Source organism: Coregonus clupeaformis, chromosome 19, assembly GCF_020615455.1.
Source record: "Coregonus clupeaformis isolate EN_2021a chromosome 19, ASM2061545v1, whole genome shotgun sequence".
Lineage (NCBI taxonomy): Eukaryota > Metazoa > Chordata > Actinopteri > Salmoniformes > Salmonidae > Coregonus > Coregonus clupeaformis.
The window spans coordinates 26873464-26897440 of NC_059210.1; the positions used below are offsets into that span (position 1 = coordinate 26873464).

General features: G+C 42.6%; 1 protein-coding gene across 1 annotated transcript in view; it reads right to left on the bottom strand.

Moving 5' to 3' along the window:
• LOC121531750 (A disintegrin and metalloproteinase with thrombospondin motifs 20-like) overlaps positions 1-23764 on the bottom strand; it is a 116743-nt gene extending 92979 nt beyond the window's left edge. The window contains exons 1-8 of the mRNA XM_041837170.1: positions 23425-23764; positions 22809-23173; positions 15118-15289; positions 3952-4241; positions 1691-1774; positions 1222-1346; positions 1068-1108; positions 652-757 (exon numbers count right to left, since the gene is read on the bottom strand). Of these exons, the coding sequence (XP_041693104.1) occupies positions 652-757; positions 1068-1108; positions 1222-1346; positions 1691-1774; positions 3952-4241; positions 15118-15289; positions 22809-23173; positions 23425-23515 (1274 nt within the window). The 5' untranslated portion in view covers positions 23516-23764. The remainder of the gene's footprint in view (positions 1-651; positions 758-1067; positions 1109-1221; positions 1347-1690; positions 1775-3951; positions 4242-15117; positions 15290-22808; positions 23174-23424) is intronic.
• Between the last annotated feature and the right edge of the window lie 213 nt (positions 23765-23977).

Sequence of the window (23977 nt, forward strand, 5' to 3'; positions counted from 1 at the left end):
GGCTGTGTAGGCTGTGTCATGGTTCTACAAAGCTGTGTCAATCGACAACATTCAATAATCAATTCATTACATTTATTCTTGCACCATGAGATCAATTATCAGTTCTACTTTTGACGCCGGAGAAAATGACAGCCGTTTTACGGGCTCCTAACCAATTGTGCTATTGTGTTAAGGCCCAAATCCCTGTAATTCGCATGACGTAGGTCGGGGTGCCTTGTAAGGATCCGATGGCGAGTGCGTAATCTGCCTCTACCATCAGTCCTACTAGCCAACGTATTTTAATTTTAATTTTATACTTATCCATTTTTTACATAACACTTATTGTTGCACTGCATTGTTGGTTAAGGGCTTGTAAGTAAGCATTTCACTGTTGTATTCGGTGCATGTGACAAATACATTTTGATTTGATTTGATTTGATGTATTTTTCTGTGCACACGTGATAGACAGTTGGTGGTCGGAGCACGTCTCTGGAGCCGCTGAGCTGGAGGAGTGCGTAATAATCCTGCTGTAGGATTAATTTTGGCCAGCCAGCAGGTAAAATGAATGACTAAAATGAACGAGTCACTTGGTAAAATGAATCATGACTCTCGAGTCAGTAAAAATAGTTTAAAAATAACAAATCGTTTGCGAACTGCACATCACTAACTTACACATGACCCAGCTCGTGAGCGATGGTGAATGAGGCGCTGAGTCCGTTCTCCTCGCTGATGGAGCAGCTCCGGTACGGGTCACACATGGTCCCAAGCTCCGCCAGCCCTGGAAGGTCACCAATACACAGCTGCTTGAACGGACGGAGAAGAAAAAACCTTCCACCGCTAAAGGCGATTAAGCCATGAAACTTCTGTTCCATAAGAGAGATCAGTACTACCCTCTATCCTCCCCGTCACCCACCCTCCCTCTCACTACACCGTTCTAATCGGTCACTATATTAGCTGTAGGCTCCTGATATAAACACATTACTGTATATTAGCTGACTGTGGAACATTGAAACATGAGTGGAAAGTTAACCCAGTCACTGAAGGTGACATGGACACATTTAAATCTGAAAGTGAAGACGTTTGTTTACCCAATGTGTCACACTTGTCTTTCGCTCGGCAGATGTCTTCCCTGTGAGAAGACACAAGCACAAGCAAAGTACACCATTATTCATCATCTCTATGCAGTTATATGTGTTAGGGTAGTGAGACAGTACAGTTCAAAGGTGAAATGTCAGTAAGTACCTTGTGATGAGGAGTGCAGTGTCGTGGTGAGAAGGGTGACTGTCGTCCTGGACATTTTGGGTCTGTTGCCAGACACAGAAGTTGTGGAGGGTAGTAGCAGCATTGAAATTTATTGAGGGCCCATCCTGTGAGAGATAACATAGAGACAGTGGTGAGGATTTGAACAGGTGTTCCTAGATAAAAAAGCTACAAAATGTAACCATGTATCTAAAAGTCTCATTAAAGTATTTTCATCTGAGTTAGTTATCTGTCATTACAAGGCCATTTGCTGTATGCCCCTCAGTCAGTCCTAGTCGAATCACAGCTATGGTAGTAGCACAGGACAGTAGTATCATTTTCTCTGAGGAGATTTCTCTTGAGGTTTTCCTCTGACAAGGAGTGCAGTGTCCTTCTAAAGGGCTACAGAGAGAGGCTGATGTCAGCTGTCTCAGAGTACTCACTCACTGCAGCCCCCAGCGCCTGTTCTTACCTGTTCATTGTGGATGACGATCAGCTTGACAATCATGACGTTGATCAGGTTTCCTACACTTGGGTCCCTGTAGACCGCAGCAACCTGTGACAAGATGAACACACAGGCAAGAAATGCAAATCTCTACTAACGGTACAAAAATAGACTAATGTAAACACAATTATTACTTTGAATGAGAGTAGGTCTAGAGACCATGTTCCAAAGTCTTGACCAAAATAACAGGAACAGTTAAAGAAAGGAATGCATATTCTTATTTTATTCCTTCAGGGTAAGTTTAATAAACAATGTCTTACGCACAATTACAATTCCTCTAAGGACCCTCTGGTGTTGGGGGGGTTGACATTTTAACAAAATGTAAAAATGTCAGCAAAGCTTGACTTGTGTGTATCCCACCACTCCTTGGACAAAACCGTTTTGGTGTGCCTTTCTTTTGGTTCAGCCCTGTCAGTGTGGGTCACTATCCTCCTGGGGCTATCCTAACAGAGCTCTGACAGGAACTCATTAGCCCTCTATAAACATTTAGCTTGTCAGAGCCTGGGGGGCTGAGTGAAGCAGATACCTCTTCTGGTAGGGGGAGAGAGAGAGAGAGAGAGAGAGAGAGAGAGAGAGAGAGAGAGAGAGAGAGAGAGAGAGAGAGAGAGAGAGAGAGAGAGACAGACAGACAGACAGACAGACAGACAGACAGACAGACAGACAGACAGACAGACAGACAGACAGACGGGCAGACAGGCAGGCGGGCAGACAGACAGGGGGACAGGCTGATAGAAAGATAGACAGGGGGATAGACAGTGGGACCCAGAGTGCGTGCTGTAGCCTAAACTACGGCTTCACACTGGTACATAAATGGACAGACAATCAAGGCTGTGATACACTAGAGGAATGTGTCTCTGTGGTCAGTGTAAACACTATGACATCATATCAGAGGGCTAGTAGCCCACCCATTAGCCCCCTTCTCCACTACCAGGCACAACGTGCTGTCACCATGATGATGACGGATCAGTCTTGGCTGATTTCCCTGTTCTTGTTTAAAATGCTGGGTCTGGTTTCTGTTGGTTTGGCCGAAGCGTGGCATGTCTTTTTGATTGAGTAGCCTTGACAGGTTTTTCTTTGACAGCTGTGTGCACGTGTGTGTATGCACGTACGTGAGCGTGTGTGTGTACAGATGTAGGATCTTAATTTGAGCCAGTTTGCTACAGCAGGAAAAGAATCCTGCAGCTACAGGAAATGTGAATTATTATGTGGATTATATTTCATGGACATTTTTTGTAGGGGTTGATACATTTTCTGTTAGGGCAAATCAAGTCTACAATTTTCAAGAAGAAATTACAAACTTTAGAAGCCTTTTTAAACCTTGAATACACTATAAGTTTACATTTCCTGATATGCAGGAAAATTCCTGCAACAACAAGATGATCAAATTAAGATACGGCATCTGTATGTGTGAAAATGGTTGTGTGGACGGTCATAAGGTCCTTCATATTGATGTCTTTAAGGGCTAAAGCAGAGGCCCATGTGTTTCCAAATACATATTTTACAGTGTTGTGTTTTGGTTGTTAACCCTGAGGTAACCCAAGCATGTGGTAACATTAACCAACTAAAAACCAATAAGATCATAAAGTGTTGAGTCAGCTCATTGAACCCCCTTATGAACTACATCTCTGACTGTGCAGGAGAGCTTGCTATCAGGGTAACATTAGGAAGAGAAAACTGGCTATCAGCATTTATGTCTTGCATTCTTAGGGATCCAACATACTGTCAATGTAATAATATGCCATTTAGCAGAAGCTAGACAGGTAAACAAAATCCAAGTTGCATCGTTTGGCAGAATTCGACAGGTCAAGGCTTCCAGGGTGTTGTGTCTCTCTACTGTATGAGTGCCACATTGAACAATACTGTATGCATCTCCTTTGTGTAAAACATAGTTAATGGGTTAAACCTCAATCCACATGGGTGAAAACTAATGGGCAAAACCCAAACAGACCATTACAGTGTAATATAATTGGGAGACACAACAGTGATCTTGACATTGATTAACAAAGAGGGGTAATGATTGTAGGTGAAAACTGTTATCCTTAGATAATAAAAATGGGTACAGTAAAAAGTCAACCAAGCTACCAACCAGACACCAATATCATTAGCCACTAAGTAAATGACTTTGTACCACGGAAAAGTCACATTTCCTGAAATCATAGTAAGTTACAGCACAGAACAAATCTAGATTCAACAATGTATTTTTCATAATAAAAAATTGTTTTACTTACTACTGACATGATTGTTAGGATGTAGTGCTCGAGGTTGCGTCCGTGGTGGCGCACCATCTTGACGTCAGCAGTCAGCATCAGTTCCACGTAGCGGGGGTATGAGAGGAACCTCTTCTGCCTGGACGGGGCTCTGTGATAGGGGTTTGAAGAGTTGGTGGTGTGATTGTCTATATGGTGTTCTATCTCGTAGCCTATGTGGTGGATGTCCATTCTATCTCTCAGGGAATCCAACTGTTCTCCCATACTCCTGTTGCTTTGAAGATTGACGACTGGCCTTTCCGATCCTTCCCCTGTCGGGAAATAGAACAGAGTAACAGAGTAGAATAATCTGGTTGAAGGTCATATGATAATAGGAACAGACTTAGACCTGAGCGTAAATAGTGGAACACAATAAATCATTTCTAGAATACAAAGAAAACTCATACACCTTTTATGTTACATCTACTAGCATTTCCTGCCGCAGTATTAAACGTCTAAAGCTAAAGAGAAATGCCTCAGCTTAGCCACATTCCAATGACATACAGTAACCACCAGATATTGGACTTCCATAAATTACTGTGTCATTTCAAGGTTCTGAAGAAAAGTTGTAGTCAACGACACATGGTCAGTAACAGAGGTTTGAGGGTAAGAGTTTGAAGATCAGACAAGCTGCACTCTTGTGCCTCAAATTCTACTTATGCAAACACAGAAAACCACACTATTCACACTGCTGTCTCTGCATTCAACAAGGGCACTCCACATGTGAATATGAATTTAAACCACTTCATTTAAACCACCGCCCGTATATCACAACAAATTAAAGGGCCACTAAGGGAGTACAAGTTGAACAGAACAGTACAGCTGAAATGGAACAGATACCAGATTCAGACTTTCAGAAGGTTATATTCAGGCCAAAGGAGAAAGCACTTAACAACGGAAAGGTAAAAAGGGTATGGAAAGCAGCCATATACTCTGGCTACATATAGTCCATTGGCATCACTTCCAACCCTTTCCTCTGTTAGGCGGACCTCAGATGAACTGCATGTGTAGCACAGCAGAGCTCAGTCAGTGTGAGATGAGAGATTCCTTTACCATGACGACAGGGAATTGAAAGAGAGTGAGAATAGGAGGAAGATAGAAAAAGCACCCTGAGGCCAACCTAAAGAGGTGAAGGAAGGGAGAGAGAGAGAGAGAGAGAGAGAGAGAGAAAGAGAGAGAGAGAGGATAAGAAGAATATAGGAAAGCACCCGGAGGCCAACCTAAAGAGGTGAAGGAAGGGAGAGAGCTTAATTATGTGTGTCTATGTTGTCTGAGCACAGGGCAGTTTCCTGGGACACTTTTCTGTTGAGGCATAACAGCACCAGGGAAGTGAAGCTAGGGCCAGGGTTGAGGGACTGTGGGGGCCTTCCATTTTCCGCTCAGGCAAGCTCCCGGCTGCCCACAAGAGGCTAGCTACATTGTTTGGGAGATAGAGTACAGCAGTAGGGTACAGCTGCAGAGGGCTGTACACACCCCAACCCAACCCTACCCCACTTCTGAAATAACGGACCGTCTCAGTCAAAGACAACGTCATATTACGGAAGGGAATATTGGTAACACATTATCTAAAAGCATTCAAGAGCAGAGAGCAAAAAGAGTTTTGGTCCAAGATCAACAATGTATCTGGATGGATTAAGTTTGGCCAGGGATATGTATGTTGAAAAGTACACCATGCATCAGGTTTTCCGCATCTGCACTGATGTATAGCCACATGTGCTGAGATGTCCGACTCGGAATGAGGACTTGTAATGTTTCTGCTGTCTCACAGCTGAGGTAAGACCAATCTCTATGGCCAGACAAACTGTCCAATCAGAGAGAGAGAGGAAGACTAGAAGACTGTGATCCAAGCAGCTGCCAGAATGAGCAGTTAACTGTTAATATTAACTCTTTATCATATTGTTGTCCTGCACTGAGATCAGTACTGAGACTGCATCAAAATACAGTACTATATTGTAAATTGGCTGCAAGGCATCCATGGCCATACACAATATACTGCACAACACACCTGATTTCCGACCAACTGCCTTTTACTTCAGTATCCCGATGAGTTACTACATATACTATACTCTGTTTACCCCTGGGTAGTGCTGAGCGATTAGTGCTTTTTGAGGTCGGTTCGGTTTTGGCTCGATTATAAAAAAAATTATCACGGTTTTCAATTTTGGTTATTATTATTTTTCACATTAAATGCACTATGCATTATGTGGCTTTAATGCTGTAACAACACAGAATAAAACAATCAATCAAAGTCCCATGATGGTAGTGACTGCCCATTACTGCTTATCACTTATTAACCATCATTTATTCACATTATTTTACTTTAATAAAATATTTCAGTTGTTGTTTTTTTGATGACTTTATTATTTAATTCCAAGTCATCATCTCATCTCTATAGAGCTGCTGCCTATGCTGTCTGACAAAATCACTATTTTAGTAGATCTTCAATGTAAATAAGGCATACTTTTATGATTGCTGAATATCATCTATCAATCACTTAGATCATGTATTTTCAGGTAGAGATACCTTGCGAAGCAACTGCTCTCTATCCCTCTCGATCGCACGATTTTCTGTCTCTTCTCTCCCTTTCCGTGTCTGCCCAACACAGAATGTACCAGTAGGCGCGCAATGGATTATGGTCATTGTAGTTAATTACCACGTTTTCTGCACTAAACTATGTAGAATATTGGCCTGTTGGAAACTACAACCCCCTACTATATCGCACAGTTCGGGCGTGATCTGATTTATCTCAAGAGAAACTGCGCATTGAGCTCACAAAAAAATAAATACCGTAATTCAAATAATTGAACCAATGTTGGTCAATTAGTTGTTTAAAAAATGAAAAATAACCGACATTTCGGTTAATCACTCAGCACTACCTCTGGGTAACCCTTTCATAGTGAGTGTCACCTTGTGGTCTGAGCACCCAGCAGCTACTCTATCAAACCATCAAGACAGAAAGAGACTGTAAGACGATGATAGAGAGGGTTTAAAAGAGGAAGAGAAAACTTACTGTACTCATTCGAGGGAGTACAGTAAGTTGAGGAGCAGGAGGAGGAAATATGGCCAATATAATAATAGCCTTTAAATCACATTAGATTAGCTACACACAACCTTTCCGAAATCGCCTTACAGTCAAATCCCCCCTCTCACTGGCCGGTGAGCTGCTACTTACACTGTGAGAAGAGTAGTTTGGGCTGGCCCTGGCCTGATTCACTAACAGGACCAAAAGTAATCTTCTCTGACAAACCCCAAAATAGGGGATTTTATCTCTCAATTAAAAAACTATAAAACATGTACAGATATTTATCAAACATTTATTAAAAACTTCTACCATGTTTATAAAACATAATTAAACATCCATAAATTCCCTCTTCCAGATAACTACAGCAGTAACTCATACTAGCAATGCAGCCCAACACATGATGACATTGCAGTCCAGCGCTACACTCTTAGAAGTAATGGTGCCAGGAAGAACCTTTTGGAGTTCTAAAAATGGTCCTCTGAAAAGGGTTTTTGAGGAACCCCTGTGTAAAGGTTCAAACCAGAACCTTTTTGTGATGGGAGGGGTTCAATTTTGAACCTTTTTAATAATATATTGTAGAGGTGTCAGCCTATCAGAAGATTAGAGGCGTGGCTTATTTGACGTGTGGCTTTCAGATAGTTCTTTTTGGCCACCCATTTGAGTAAATGTCATTCGTGTTCATATTGTTAAGTTTGTACACTGCAAACTTCAATGTCCCTTGATTATTTATGCATATTACATAGTCTAATATAATATTAACATTGCTGACTACTTATAGTAATAAAGTGGTAACTACACCGATTTTGGGATTTGCACAGGCTCTTGAGGAACTCATACACCTCTGTAAGCCTCATTGAAGCTACAAAATTATCAGTGTTCAAACTTCACATGTGATGACAATACAACAGAACAGATGGACAGCAATAACATTTACTCTAACGGATGGCCCAAAAAATATCTATCTGAACGCCAAGACCCTACTAAGCCACGCCTCCAGTCCAGGGTTCCTCCAGGAACCGTTTGCTACATTGAAACATTAAAGGATCCTCCAACTAAATAAAGGTGCAAATATAAACTGTTGACTAGCAACGGTTCCTTGAGGAACTCCAGGGGTTGCTTGAGGATCTGCAGGGTTCCTCCAGTCACCACTAATTCTAAGAGTGTATAATGGCACATATTTCTGCAACGCGTGCCATCTATAAATACAGTGTTTTTGTTGGCACTTATGTACACATACATGTAACTGAGGAATCAAAAGCATTTTCTGGTACAATGCCTGTCTATACAGAGCAGTAAACGGTGGGGGTTCTAATCACAATAACGTTTTACGACTTAATAACTAAAGTTATTTATGTATTCTTTCAATAAGACGTATATTACCCACTCACACAAACACAATCGTGCACACAGGGTGTTTGAGCACAATAACCACAAAAAATGTTTGCTTATTTTTGTTTATAATCCAATTTAGAAACATTAAAGCAATAGTACATCACGTCAATGCTTGATACCAACATAGATGTATCTTTCAAGCATGATGTCAACAAACATGACGTTCTCCTCCACTTTAGCTGGATTAAAGTCAATTTATATTTATACTCCAATGCACTACAACCTCTTTTCACTTGTTCAGAAGTATCAATGCCAAAAGGCCAACAATAGGAAACACTGTTTTCATTGTTGAGCTAATTAACATTATTTTACAAGAACCCACTGGGAGAGAAAGAGCTCTGTCACTTGGGTGCCAATTACGGTGACAGTGTAGAGTGTAGCTGTAGTGTTCCTTACACCAAGCAAAGGTCATGCCTGGGCCAATCAGGGGTCAGGTCGTTTAATGGACAGTACAACATCCTGTAGACCCCCACAGACCTACAATTAAGAGCCATTCTGTGGCTGCTGGCTAGACAGAGAACGGAGGGAACTAATTGTTGCTGAAGAACGAAAGCTTTTAGACCTGGCTGCATGACTCTTGACCCTCAGAAAGAAAGATAGCAGGTTTCACACACACTGTCTGCCACAGTGGTGTCAGTGTTACTGTCCAGATCCATGGTAAAGGTCGTAGAGTGGCCAGGGGGTTAAGGGTTAGAGTTTAGGTACCAGACTTTCTCAACAGGGAATCCCATTCCTCTGCTCTGGAGTTCAACAACAATGACGCAACAGCTAGGTTGTCCTTCAATGGAACCATCTCTACCTCACACGATAAGAGCAGGGAAAGCTGCCAGACATTCCTTGCTTCTCTCATGTTGATGAGACAAGGGTAGAGATGATGGTCGGTTCATTTATGTTAGCTCTGTTCTCTGGGTAGAGTGTACAGTAAAGATGAGAGGGGCTGCAGAAAACCACACTCGTAAAACCACGGCACTGAATCAATTACCCCAAAGCATCTGGCATCTACTTTCCCTTCAGCTTTTAATGAGGACATGAGTGCTCTTTAGATGATGGGAATTACATTTTCCCCGTGATGTGTCTGAACCCCTGTAAAACGAGATGACAGCAGCAACATCTTGGATTCCACTCTCCATCCATATTCCATTGGTCTCAATTCCACAAGATCAAGTAACCTCCATAGACTTTCCATACATAACAGTAACATAATCATTTCAACCACTTGTTTTGGTGCCTATAGGAATTCAGATGGACAGAGGAGCTCCAGGCGTTGACACTGCACGTCTCTGGCCTAACCCGTCTTCCCATTAGGGTCAGTGGTGTCCCAGCCTGTCCAGGGCCACGTTGTGGGGACCATGTCCCTCACCTGTTAGCACCTCTCACCTCTGACAACTGCCACCATAATAACACTATAATAGAAAGCTGCAGGTCTGATGGATCCCCTCCCGCCCATCCGTTCAGACAGAATACCAAAACAGACAGACAGACAGACAGACAGACAGAAGACCTCGGAAGAAAATAGCTGTTGGAATTTGAACACCAGACTGAGCAATGAGGGCTCTATTATTGCTGGAGTCCAGTGATGTTTGTTGATACTACCTATAACATACTGGTTCACAATTACTATTGGCTAGGTCGGAGACGCATCATAGCACTTCATATCTCAATCACTAATAGACAGAGGCACAATGTTCACCAAATGTACCATATGTCCGATATTTTTTCTGCCCCAGCTACTACACAGTCCAACTTCTCCTGTGTACATTTACAGCTGGAGGTGAGTATGAAAACTCTGACTTGGATTGAGGGGCTGCTACAGATAGAGACACAGGTGTAGAGGGGAGGAGGAAGGCAGAGAGAGAGCCTGAGAAACGTCCGGGGCTGGTGCCAGGGTTTAGAGTGAGACCAGCACACATGCAGCACAGACTAGGCTGCTTCTCTTCTCTCCTCTCCTCGCTCAGCGATTCCAACCCCTCAGTGGGCTGTCTCATCCACAGCCACATTAACAGAGACAACAAGCACTCAGTCAAACAGATGAGCCCAGCAGAGTAAACACATACACACACAGTCTGTGCGTACACTTACTTACACACACGCACACTTCGCACGCACACACATGAACAAAGCAAACATTTGTACACACTCACTCATTGAACAAAGCACGGCCAGATACCCATTTCAGGATGAGCAACAATAGCGGCTCCATGGTGGGTGGGTTGGGGGGGCTTGTGGCTGGCTGGGAGGGAGGGAGGTGTAGAGCGGCAAGGCCTAAGCCAGGGATCCCCAATTACATTCAGCAGTGGGCAGATTTTTCCTTGAGCGGATGGTCGGGAGGGCGGAACATAGTTATAAATAATTTGCACACTGCAAATTGACCGCAAGAATCCCAAATAGGTATAGTATTTGACAAAAACAGAATCATTTCAAACCTTGATAACATGGGATACGATTACATATGCCTCTCTAATTATGCATGGGAATACATGGGAACAGATTTCCTACATGAAAATAACGTTGAGCTCATTTCCTGGTTATTTTACAGTCTTTAATGCCCAACAACGAAAATTATATATTTTGTATATATATTTTTGAGACAACATTGGGGGCCAAATAACCAGGGAACCCTGGCCTAAGTACTATGGCGCCAAATGACATCCAAAAGCCCCCACACCTAACTGAGCCAGATCCTAAAGGTGAAAGAGGTTGTCTGACCGATAACCATCCATCCATCACACCATGGCTACCTCTGTTGACCCCATTCCCAACACGGCATGAGAGACAAAAACAGCTTCAACTGAGAGCGTAAACAGATGAAACGGAGGGCCGAAAACCACTAGGAAATAATTCAAGGTCAAATCCCCTCCAATGAGTGACTCCAAACAAAGGGTGACAAGCACGAGGTCACACACACAACACACAACAAGTGCTCCATTCACATACATGAAAGCGCCAAAGAACAGGGAGCGATTCAAGTCGGCTAGTTCAATAACTGGACATACGGGGTAGAGCATGAGAAAGCATTTCCCTGCGATGCTTTGTGCCAGGGCTAGCCACAGGCCCACTGCCAACCAACTCTGTATACTCCAACAGAAACAACTTCTCTATTATCACACTAATTGTTCCATTCACAGCATCCCAGTCCTAGTACCAGGGACCTGTCAGTGCCTTTGGTATAGTAAGTACATCATGAGAGAGAAACACATAACTACAACCTCTCATTACCTTCGAAGCGCTCATAAATGTCAGCCCTGCAGAGACCTAGTGATCAGAGGGAGCAGTGACAGTCCTCCCCATCCTTCTGACTATCGACATCTCAAGACGACCGACACAGAGATTCACATGCAAGCCTTAGCCCACAGACAGACAGATAACCCCCAGAATGTTGCATTAGGGGACCGACACAGTCACAGTATTGGGATTTCAGTCTGACGAGCTCCTTTGTAGAAGCTTTTAAACCCATCCTGGCACATGTAGGCCGTCATTGTAAATAAGAATATGTTCTTAACTGACTTGACTAGTTAAATAAAGGTAAAAAAAAAAAAAAAAAAAAACAATGAGGAACATTCGCCTCTTAAAACGTAATCACCCACTGAACAGCTCCCAACTTCACAGTTATCAAAAACAGTGGTAAAACCACCCAAGATGACTTAGTGGGCATAAACAGCTGTAGACCTAGACGTGGCTGCTTGATATAGTGAATAGTAGTTGGGAGGAAGATCTGGGTCATGTTAATGTCAAGGAAGGTAGTGTATCTGAACTTGAATTTCATAAAATAGTATGCCTAAATTATATATTGAGTTTGAGAAACATTTCACCTTGAATCAGATGGAAAGCATGAGTCATGGAAGGATGCTGTAGTGCTCTAACAACAATGCATGAACACACAGCCAATGACAGCTTAATTACTGTGTAATGACTGATGATAAAATAACAGAAACTCTATCTTCCTTAAGAGGTTACACTTTAAAAGCCCTTATTATCACAGTAGCATTTTCAACACTCCCCTGTTGGTGATGGCATATGAGAGGAAAAAATATGCGATTTCTGTTGAAAGACCAAAGACGACTGACTGCACAATGATGGACACAATGAGCTCTTCAACTTGATCTTTTTTCACTTTATCTCAGTTGAAACATACTGTTCCGCTTCTATCAACACATTTTACCAAGGAGTGCAGAGATAGGACTACAGCAGGACTACACCAACGATGGAAACCAACAGGACTACACCAACTATGGAAACCAACAGGACTACACCAACTATGGAAACCAACAGGACTACACCAACTATGGAAATTCTTATACAACTGAGAGTAAAGACATACAGTATACCACCATAAGCCTATTGTCTTCTTCTATAGCATTCCTGAACTAGCATGTATGGCTCAAATGCAGCAACAAGAGCCGACATAGGCCTATCTAAATGTAAACCTTATCTTTTCACTGATACACATTTTGTTTGTGTCCTGGAAGACCAATTAACAAAACAGACAAAAAGTTTCATTGTTGTCTGTTTAAAAAATACGTCTCTCCCTGAAGAGTATAGCAGCAAAGAGAGGGGGAGGAAAGAATGACTCACTGAATGACTAATGTTCTGCAAAACAAATATATTTTTAAATGTACAGAGTGAAGAAGGGCTGGAAGGATGGTTAATTGTAAAGCGTCTGGCATTTCCATGTGTGTTCTGTTCTGACCAACCAGGATAGTTGGCAGGTTTTGAGCCTCCTTCCAACCCCCCAAAGCCCCAAAACCCTTCTGCCCCCCTCAGCAATGAAACTCCGGCTAGCGACTTTGATTTAAGAAAAGAGAGAGAGAGAGAGAGAGAGAGAGAGAGAGAGAGAGAGAGAGAGAGAGAGAGAGAGAGAGAGAGAGAGAGAGAGAGAGAGAGAGAGAGAGAGAGAGAGAGAGAGCGAGAGAGAGAGAGAGAAAATGGCAGTGGTGAACAAACAACATTGTAAATCCAACAATATTTATCTGTTTTTATCTTCCCCTACTATTTGCACATTGCTAAAACCCTGTACATAGCTGATAATATAACACTTTAAATGTCTTTATATTTTTTAACCCTTTTGAGTTAAATATTTACAGTTACATTTTAATAGTTTGTTGATGTTGTTTTGTGTCTTCTCACTTTTGTTTATTGTTTATTTCATTTGCTTTGGCAATGTAAAAACATGTTTCCCATGCCAATAAAGCCCCTTTGAATTGAATTGAATTGAGGGGGGGGCAGTCCACCTAATCTATCTGACCAGTTGTGTCCATTAACTATATAAGAATGTCAGCCCTAATTTACAGGCAGCTAATAGATTACTCTTCCACATCATCAAAACCAATTAGCAGCCAACCAACACAGTGTTTACTCCTGACCTGATAGTAACAGTCAGTGTGTGCACTGCACTGCAATGCACTGCACACATTCCCATAAAAAGAAAGGAGGCCTACTAGCAGCCAGCCAGCCATCCAGCCAGCCAGGCCTACTGTGGCCTTCAAAGAGAGGCATTTATCAGTGCATCTGGAGAGGAGCCTATCAGATAAGGGTGTGGAACCACAACCCAGGACACCTCACAGTCCTCCTGTCCTAACCCGGCCCTGTGACGTCTCTCTCCTTTAATCCCGCCTCATTGTGTGTCTGCTCTGCTGCCCTTTGATGAGGCCTGCTGCAGGTGTCTTCTCATTCCCCTGCTATCTATCTATGTTATAACAAGACCCCATTGACTTATTAAAAGGTGAGGAGGAAGCCTGTGTTTGCTTGGGCACTTTAAATAGAAAAATCTACTGATGTTGTATCTAATCTGTGAGGGTGGACGGGGGATATTGATATTGACAGACCCACAACTTGTGTGTGCAAGATAGCTGCTACACCTCCTTAATGTTAAACCATGGCCTATCAAGAGTATCCCACCTCCCACCCACTATCTGACAGTGCCTACATTTTTCAAAGTTCTTCAATGCCTGGCTGAAACCCTCCAGATTGCTGCCCCTCTGTGTTTGCCACACACAGACTGATGGAGTGAAAGGCAAGCATATTAAGGAGGTATTGGCCTGGCCCCTCAGGTCACTCCAACTACTTCACAGACAATGGCCACAACCAGCGGACAATACCCGTGTTCAGACAACAAGCAAATCAAGTGTCCAGCACATAAAAGATTTATTGCATCAGCCAACAAAGGCTGCCCACAAAGCTCCCCGCGAGCTCTCCTTTAAGGGCCTGTGTCAGGGTGAACTCTGCTGGGTCACTTTGCTTTTTGTGAGCCTCTCCACCATCTAAAGGCTGTAGCTATACAAATTCAAATGAAACGGAAAACATTCAGATAGCAGCCTACAAGTGCAGTGCTCTCCAGTTTCTTTATTTCTCTCCGCTAGTGCCACAAAGTAAAAAGCTGTTATTTCTTCCTCTGTTCCTCCATGGTCTTGGGTGTGAACACCAACAGGGAATGGTTCGCTGGGCTGGAACGCATTTTAGCTTTATTAAGTAAATGATTTCAATAACACGCTTAATCAAGGCTCAAATCTTCTCGCTAAGCCAGCAGCCAAGGATCGTCACTGAGCATCATTTGCATTTAGGACAGTTATTACGGCTGTGGCACAGAGTTGAAGAACAGAACAGGTCATACTGGGGCTAAGTCTGAGGGGAAACCCAGGAACAATCACAGTAACAATCAGACTGTGGTTATATAGTATAGTATAGGAGCAGATCCAGGCTGTGGTAAGTACAGGGGTAGACTGTGGTAGGTCTGTTACCTGAGGCTGAACAGGGTTGTGTGGGTTCACTGGCAGGGCCCTCTCTCCTCTTCCTGTCCTTTCTGTAGACGAGGTGAGGTTTGTTGTGCTCCTCGTCGTACTCCTCCCCCTCCTCCGCATTCATCAGGGGCTCTAAGAAGTATTCACCATGCTGGGTGGTAAAAGTCCCCATCTGGAGGAGAGAGAGAGAGAGAGAGAGAGAGAGAGAGAGAGAGAGAGAGAGAGAGAGAGAGAGAGAGAGAGAGAGAGAGAGAGAGAGAGAGAGAGAGAGAGAGAGAGAGAGAGAGAGAGAGAGAGAGAGAGAGAGAGAGAGAGTTGGTTAGAGGTCTGTGCGGTGTGGGTCATATGAGTGACAGGGTCACTATATATGACAGCTATGGTATGACAGGTTGGGTGTCCATATACTTTAAGTGGTCACCACCTGCAAGTGCATGTCTTGTTTTGTCGTAAACCTAGAGACATTGTAATAACTGAAATCTAAGTAATAACTGAACTTCTCGTGCTATTTAAAACATTTGATCATTCATGTTTTAGAGTGATGTAGCTTTTTACAACATGTGTGCTGTTTCCCTGAGTTAATGTTGAGTACCAGTATAGCACACAGTGTGCTATGCATCATTAGTTCATGACTAGTCCAAACAACACAAGAATAACGCAAAATGAAAATCTTCCAAAAGTACACTGTCTTCCAAAGATATATATCTTTAGCCGGTGGAAATGGAAACAACATGGAAAATCGGAAAACAGGGAAAACACTACTAAGGTCTCTGTCAATCACCATTGATACAATCATCACACTAGTAATCCTTCTTAGTACAGGTGTTGGATCTTAATTTGTCCAGACTTGTCATGGCAGTAACACGATCTTGCCGCGGCAGTATTTTAATGGGCCATCATGTTGCCGCAGTACAGTATATGGATGGGCCATCAAGCCCTCCATTTTAATGCAAATTCTATTGTTTGCATTCAGGAATTCCTAAATAAATATTTAGTACTTTGAGTTGAGGACATTGCGTAATAATGGGTGAGATGACAGCATAATCCTCAGGACATTTGATGATAAGAAATGGGCTTGATTGACACATACAGTATATTCCTCATATATCATAGCATATTTTCATTTCACACAACATTAGCATCCCACCTAAATCTTACAACCTGTGTCTTTAAAACTATTGTTTTGATAGTATTTGAGAGTGCACCACTCAAATCCTGTCTTGAATGAATGACAACCAATGGGAGGAGTGATATCATTGTGATAGGATTGGGCAATGCAAATATTGATGTGGAGGATGAGGCCCTCACAAAGCTGCTTAGTTCAACAGCCAGTCGCTCGCTGGCTCACTCAGCCGTGAAGACAAAGGTGTTTGTATGGTAATTTCATACGCACACTTTAACAGGATATTGTGTGGTGGAATGTTATCTTTTGGGGGCAATTTCCATGAGCATCCCCACAAGTGATCGGAATTTGAAAACAGAAAATATCCAGAAAGGCCATGGAAAACAAAGGACATACCATGTGTCCATTTCTTATTTTCCGTTCACGGTAGATGGGATAGACATTTGAACACACACACCCTTGCATCTTGGAAAGCCCGAGTGCTGCAGACTATATGCTATATGATGAGAGCTCAACCTGAGCCCAAGTACAATATAATGACTGGGTTGCCCTTGTAATAACATGACCCAGAGCAGAGGAAACAAACTATGGCTATAGTAGTTAGAAGCTCTCTCTAAGTCTCAGTCTTGTAACACTGCGTGAAAACCACCTTGAGCGCCCCACTCTGCTCCTCTGATGACATGTCAGTATAGTAGAGTATAGTGAGAATGAATTAATGTGAATGTGCTGCGCTGGCATAGAGCAGAGTATTAACAGAGTCCAGTTACACTGTATCATTACAAGGCATGGTACTGTCAGCATGTGCTGGGTGGGAGCGTTTGTATACAAGGCCATCAGCGAACATCTTGTAGCAGTCTATCCCATGCAGCGTTATGTTAAGTTGCACGCAGACACTGTCAGCCTAAGGCACTCACTCAGGTACTATACAGTAATGTCAAGGACTGAGTGATTACTGAGTTGATGAAATATAGACTGGGCACCAGGCACTTCCTATATGTACAGTGCACAAAAGATCCTGGGGTCGAGACTGTGGTGATGCACAGAATGACAACAACCTACCTAACATTGTACATTGTATGACATCTATCAAGTTCTACAAGGACAAATATGAAAATGTTGTAGTAGTAGTACATCGTCGGTCTGAGGAACAGACTTCTTCCCATAATCCCAACAAGCGTTTCCACACCGCTAAACACACACCAAGTGTCAAGTATTTGTTTGCACAAACTAGGAAGCATGGTGTCAGGGGTCTAGTGTTAGTTTCTATTCACTTGGAAATCTGACAACCTAGTTTGGACGAACACACAATGTTGCTGTTCAGGAACGGGTGCTGTAATGGGCCTTTGGTGGAGGGGACTTCACAGAGAGCTACAGTCCAAGGCCGTGGTGAGGAATCTCTGTCTGTTGACACACAGCTAGCAAAGACCACTATGACAGTCATTTAATGTGACGTACAGTAAAGACAGTCCATCTCTTTAGTTAAACAGACTGTTAAAGTATCTAGCGTCTGATCTTCACATACACTTTAAAACCCGGGGCTGGGTAAATACACTCTTTTAAAAAAAGGGTTCCAAAAGGGTTTTTCTGCTAGCTAGAACCTTAAAAGGTTATTTGGCTGTCCTAATAGGAGAACCCTATGAAGAACCCTTTTTGTTTCCAGGTAGAACCCTTTTTAGTTCCATGTAGAACCCTATATGGGAAGGGTTCTACATGGAACCCAAAATGGTTCTACCTGGATTCAAAAGGGTTCCACCTCAAACCAAAAAGGGTTCTTCAAAGGGTTCTCCTATTAGGACAGCCAAATAACCTTTTAAGGTTCTAGATAGCATCTTTTTTTCTAAGAGTGTAGTGGACAGAACACACATTGGGTTATTTATGACCAGCCAGCTGGGTCACTTACAGTGCATTCGCAAAGTATTCAGACCCCTTGACTTTTTCCACATTGTGTTACGTTACAGCCTTATTCTAAAATTGATTGCATTATTTTTTCCCCTCATTAATCTACACACAATACCCCATAACGACAAAGCGAAAACAGGTTTTTAGAAATGTGTTGTTGTTTTTTTTACCCCCAGAAATAGCTTGTTTACATAAGTATTCAGACCCTTTGCTATGAGACTCGAAATTGAGCTCAGGTGCATCCTGTTTCCATTGATCATCCTTGAGATGTTTCTACAACTTGATTGGAGTCCACCTGTGGTAAATTCAATTGATTGGACATGATTTGGAAAGGCACACACCGTTCTATATAATGTCCCACAGTTGACAGTGCATGTCAGAGCAAAAACCAAGCCCTGAGGTCAAAGGAATTGTCCGTAGAGCTCCGAGACAGGATTGTGTCGAGGTACAGATCTGGGGAATGGTACCAAAAAATGTCTGCAGCATTGAAGGTCCCCAAGAACACAGTGGCCTCCAACATTCAAACTGAGCAATCGGGGGAGAAGGGTCTTGGTCAGGGAGGTGACCAAGAACCCGATGGGCACTCTGACAGAGCTGCAGAGTTCCTCTGTGGAGATGGGAGAACCTTCCAGAAGGACAACCATCTCTGCAGCACTCCACCAATCAGGCCTTTATGGTAGAGTGGCCAGACAGAAGCCACTCCTCAGTAAAAGGCACATGACAGCCCACTTGGAGTTTGCCAAAGGCACCTAAAGGACTCTCAGACCATGAGAAACAATATTCTCTGGTCTGATGAAACCAAGATTGTACTCTTTGGCCTGAATACCAAGTGTCACATCTTGAGGAAACCTGGCACCATCCCTACGGTGAAGCATGGTGGTGGCAGCATCATGCTGTGGGGATGTTTTTCAGCGGCAGGGACTGGGAGACTAGTCAGGATCGAGGGAAAGATGAACGGAGCAAAGTACAGAGAGATCCAAGATGAAAACCTGCTCCAGAGCGCTCAGGACCTCAGACTGGGGCGAAGGTTCACCTTCCAACAGGACAACAACCCTAAGCACACAGCCAAGACATCGGAGGAGTGGATTCGGGACAAGTCTCTGAATGTCCTTGAGTTGCCCAGCCAGAGCCTGGACTTGAACCCGATCGAACATCTCTGGAGAGACCTGAAAATAGCTGTGCAGCGACACTCCCCATCCAACCTGACAGAGCTTGAGAGGATCTGCAGAAAAGAATAGGAGAAACTCCCCAAATACAGGTGTGCCAGCTTGTAGTGTCATACCCAAGAAGACTCAAGGCTGTAATCGCTGCCAAAGGTGCTCCAACAAAGTACTGAGTAAAGGGTCTGAATACTTATGTAAATGTGATATTGACGTTTTTTTTATTTTTAATACATTTGCAAAAATATCTAAAAACATGTTTTTTGCTTTGTCATTATGGGGGTATTGTGTGTAGATTGATGAGGGAAAAAAACAATTGAATCCATTTTAGAATAAGGCTGTAACGTAGCAAAATGTTGAAAAAGTCAAGGGGTCTGAATACTTTCCTGAATGCACTGTAGTTGGGTTTTTGAGCTATGTTCCACCGGGTCAGATCAGAAGACTGGAGGCGTGACTTAGTAGGGGCGTGGCTTTTGGATTCTTATTTTTGGCCACCCGTGAGAGTAAATACCATTCCGGTTAAACTGTTCTGTTGTATTGTCAACACATGTTAATGTTGCGCACTGATACTGTTATAGCTTAATGAGGTGTACACAAGTTGAGTTCCTCAAGTGTCTATGTGTATCCCAATGTTGGGATAGTTACCACTTTGTTATGTTATTTAAATCAAATTAATTGTATATTGAAATATGTAATGTGCAAAAATATTGAAGATACATGTTAATTTTCGGTTAACAAACATGACTCTCACAGATGGCCAAAAATACCTATCTGAAAGCCACGCACCCAATAGGCCACACCTCCTTAAAATAACCTATGGATTACATTAAAAAATACTAATCTGCTGGGATTCAGTTGAAAGTGAATAAAATTCCAACTGATGGTTAAATTAACCCATGTTTAGGTAATCCAAAGGGCTGGCCTATTGGGGCTGTGGCTTTCAGATAGTTATTTTTGGCCACCCGTGAGAGTAAATGTAATTCATGTTCATCATGTTAAGTTTGTACACTGCAAATTTCAATTTTTCTCTGTATTTTAATATAAAATGTATAACATTATTATTTAAATATTATACCAAAGTGGGAACTATCCCAACATTGGGATATGCATAGACACTTAAAGGAAAAGTCTACCCAAAAACTATATTTTGGTATTTGTTTCATTAGCCCATTGCTGATATAGTCCTAAAATGTTTAGCTTGTCACCAATCAAGTTAGCAAAATACAGAAATCATCCCTGTATGATGCAGTTCACATCATATGATGCTGCGGTTTGCATCATATGATTCAAAATGCATCATACAGAGATGATTTCTATATTCTGAAAGTTACATACAGTACATACAACTTACATACATTTTGCAACTATGTAATAATGAAACAAATACCATAAGATCATTTTGGGGTGGAATTTTCATTTAAGGTACTCATAATCTTGTGTCTGTGTCAGTGCACAACCTTAACATGTGTAGACAATACAACAGAACAGATTAACCGGAATGACATTTACTCTCACAGGTGGCCAAAAATAACTATCTGAAGCCACACCCCTACTAGGCCAAACCTCCAGTCTTCTACTCTGACCCAGTGGATCATAGATCAATAACCCAGCATCAACAACACAACTTTTAAAAAACAAATGGTTGTTTGTGAACAAACTGTCTAGGTGAAAATAACCCAACGGTTGTTTTTAACCCAGCATTTTTTTGTTTGTGTAGATATCTATCACTTGACAGATGACTGTAGAAACAGAGAGAGGGACATATGTGATACATAGGGGGTATTCTGAATGTACCCCCATTATGTTCCTTTAAACAGAGAAACCCTAGGAGGACACACATTTCCCACGGTGTGAGTCATACTCTAGATTCCTCTCAGCACCTTCATTAGTAGTTATCCACAGGCTAGCCACTTTCTCCTGTTTCCCACAAGTCACAGCACACTTTGAAAAGACACAAGGCCCTTAGCCCCCTGGAGGGAAGCCTTTGGGCACCAGAGGCAAGAGAAACTTCCCCTTCTCAAAATGACCCCTTTGTTTTAGAGGCTTAATCATCCCTTAAAGCCCTCATCACACCAAAATGTGCTCATCCAACGAAGCCCCAGCAGCCTCAGCGCTCAGAGACTAAGCTGACACGTTTATGACCCAATAGCCTAGAGTCATGGGTGTACTGATGCTATTGTCCTGTCACTCTCAATTACAGATGATAACATCACAGAGAGTACTAATACACTGTACGGAAGCAAAAATGTTTGGAAAGGAGCTTGAAGTCATAATTATATCAATGTTTGGAAAAGAGCTTGAAGTGACATCAAGTTGGAAAGACTGACAATCAAAGCTTTTTTACCAGTAGATGAGGTACTGTATGTACGGTATGTCTGAAGTAATCAGCTTAACATTAAAGTACATAATTTAGATAACGAGTTAAGAGAAGGGTGTGTTTCACTGAAAACACAATCAGTTGATTATGTGTTGTGCTAGTTATACAGCCATGCAGTGCATCTTATATGTGGCCAGTGCCAGTCACCCCAGGCCAGAGTCATGCAAACTGTGCATATCTAAAATGCGTGTGATGTCACTGATAGGGCTGCAGTGACATATACAGCAGGAGCCTCCAAGGCTATGGCCCTCTGTCACTTTCTGTGGCCAGCTAGGCAAACGTTCAGTTCCCACTGAATCAGACTAGCGCGAACGAGGTCAAGCCCTGCCCCTGTACCAGTAACCTTATCTGACCCATGAAGTCATCCCTTCAACACTACCTGATTCTCTCACACCACTGAAACTTCACTGAAGTGAGAAGGGAGTGATGAGGAAGATTCTCATCTAAATGGTATTATTCTCTAACGACTTGGTTTAAAGCCAATTAACATCCAATAACTCCATTATAGCCCCATGAGATAAGAGTCAATGTGTAAGACAGATACACAATAAAAGTGGCCAGAATGACAGAGACTTATAGTGGGTGGGCTAAACATCCCTGAGGACATAATACACTGTGTCATTATAGAAAACACCAGGATTATTAAAAGTATATTCATATATTCCAAGATGCCTACGCTATGTGTCATTCCATAATTGGCACAATAAAAATAAACAAAATGTGTGCCAAAGGACTTTCATAATAATAAAAAAAACACATTATGTCATAGATACCCATGTTGGAATTATATCCGGCAGAGGACATAATGTAAAACGTGTAATAGCAACTTCACCCCAGTGGTATTACTACTGAACAGACAAGAGGTGGGATGCTGCCCTGCCCCTGTCCCTGCTGACACTGTGGTCAATGACACGTCAAGCCACACATGCTCATGTTACATATATGCACTTCACACACAAAACAAATATATGTTTTATTGTCACATACACTGGTCAGGTGCAGTGATATGTGTTGTTTTACTAGTGCTGTGAGTTATGGAGGATATGCATGGAATCCGTTGAAATGGGAATAACCAGGGAGACTCAGCAGCGCCTAATAAAAGTATTTAAGTTTAGAGGGGAAAAGTCATACTCACAAGACCAGTGCACAGACTGAAGACTGCGGTGGATTCAATCTTGGCGTTGACGTGTCCGCGGAAAAAGCAGTGCCGCATATCGCTGGCTTCTTGTTGTTGGGACTCTGTTGCGTTGCTGTGCTCCGCTCCCAAATGTGTCACAGTGTACGTGGGGGCAATAAAACCGGAGTCGGCGGTTAGATTGAGATGAAAGCGTTGTCCGAACGCCTCAATTCTGTAGTGAGCATGTAAACCATCCAAAGAATCCGAATTCACACTTCTCCGTTTCCTTTTGTAGTGAAACTTGTGGGTGAATGATTCTCCGAAATCATTTATCCGCAGCGGGGTGATAATTTCATAGGATGACAACTGTTTGATGAAACTTTCTAAAATGCAAGGAAACGTGCATTAGTGAGATTCATTCAGAGAGATTATAACGGTAAAAGATATAGCCAATAAAGACGCGTCAATGTAACCGTTTTTGACATGCAACTATTTTGTATCACTTAGCCTACAATGTACTCTACTGGCATCTTTCTTCAGCGCCATTAGGCTACTAAACAGTTTAAACATATACTTTCAGATATCGCATTTTATGGATGCTACCATCCATAAATCAACGAGATAAATAGCCTACCTTGTTTCGGATGCAATCGGTATTCCAAGGAGTTCCGGACAAGTGCTGACAGATGACACATTAGTCCAACCAGCCAGATTGCAAACTGCATGATTTCCCCAGTGAACAAACCACGGGCTCTCGTCTCCAAGGCAGTAGGCTACCTTTCTCAAGCGGTTCTCACCTCTCCTTCACCGGCTTGTCAGCAACAGGTCGTGGGATCTGCGGAGGCTCTCTGCAGTCTTGCAAAGTGCACTGGCCTCATCGCATGGCTAAATATGCATCCACAATGCTCTGTAAACACGCACTATTTACGATACATAACAGAGTATTTGCTGCCTAATGTAAGCTACGTCTATATGGAAAGGAGGGATCAGTGCCAAATAAGCTTTTCCTTAGCCATCCATAGAACACCCTTGCACCATAAGCGCTCGCCAACATAGGAACACAAGCAACGCCCCTAGGCGGGAGAGCCAATGGTGAGTGCGCCTCGACCAACACACAATTTGGGCCGTCTGTACTCTGTGTGAAGAAGAACTGTTAAAGAAAACTGTCTCCGATCAACAAGTTATCA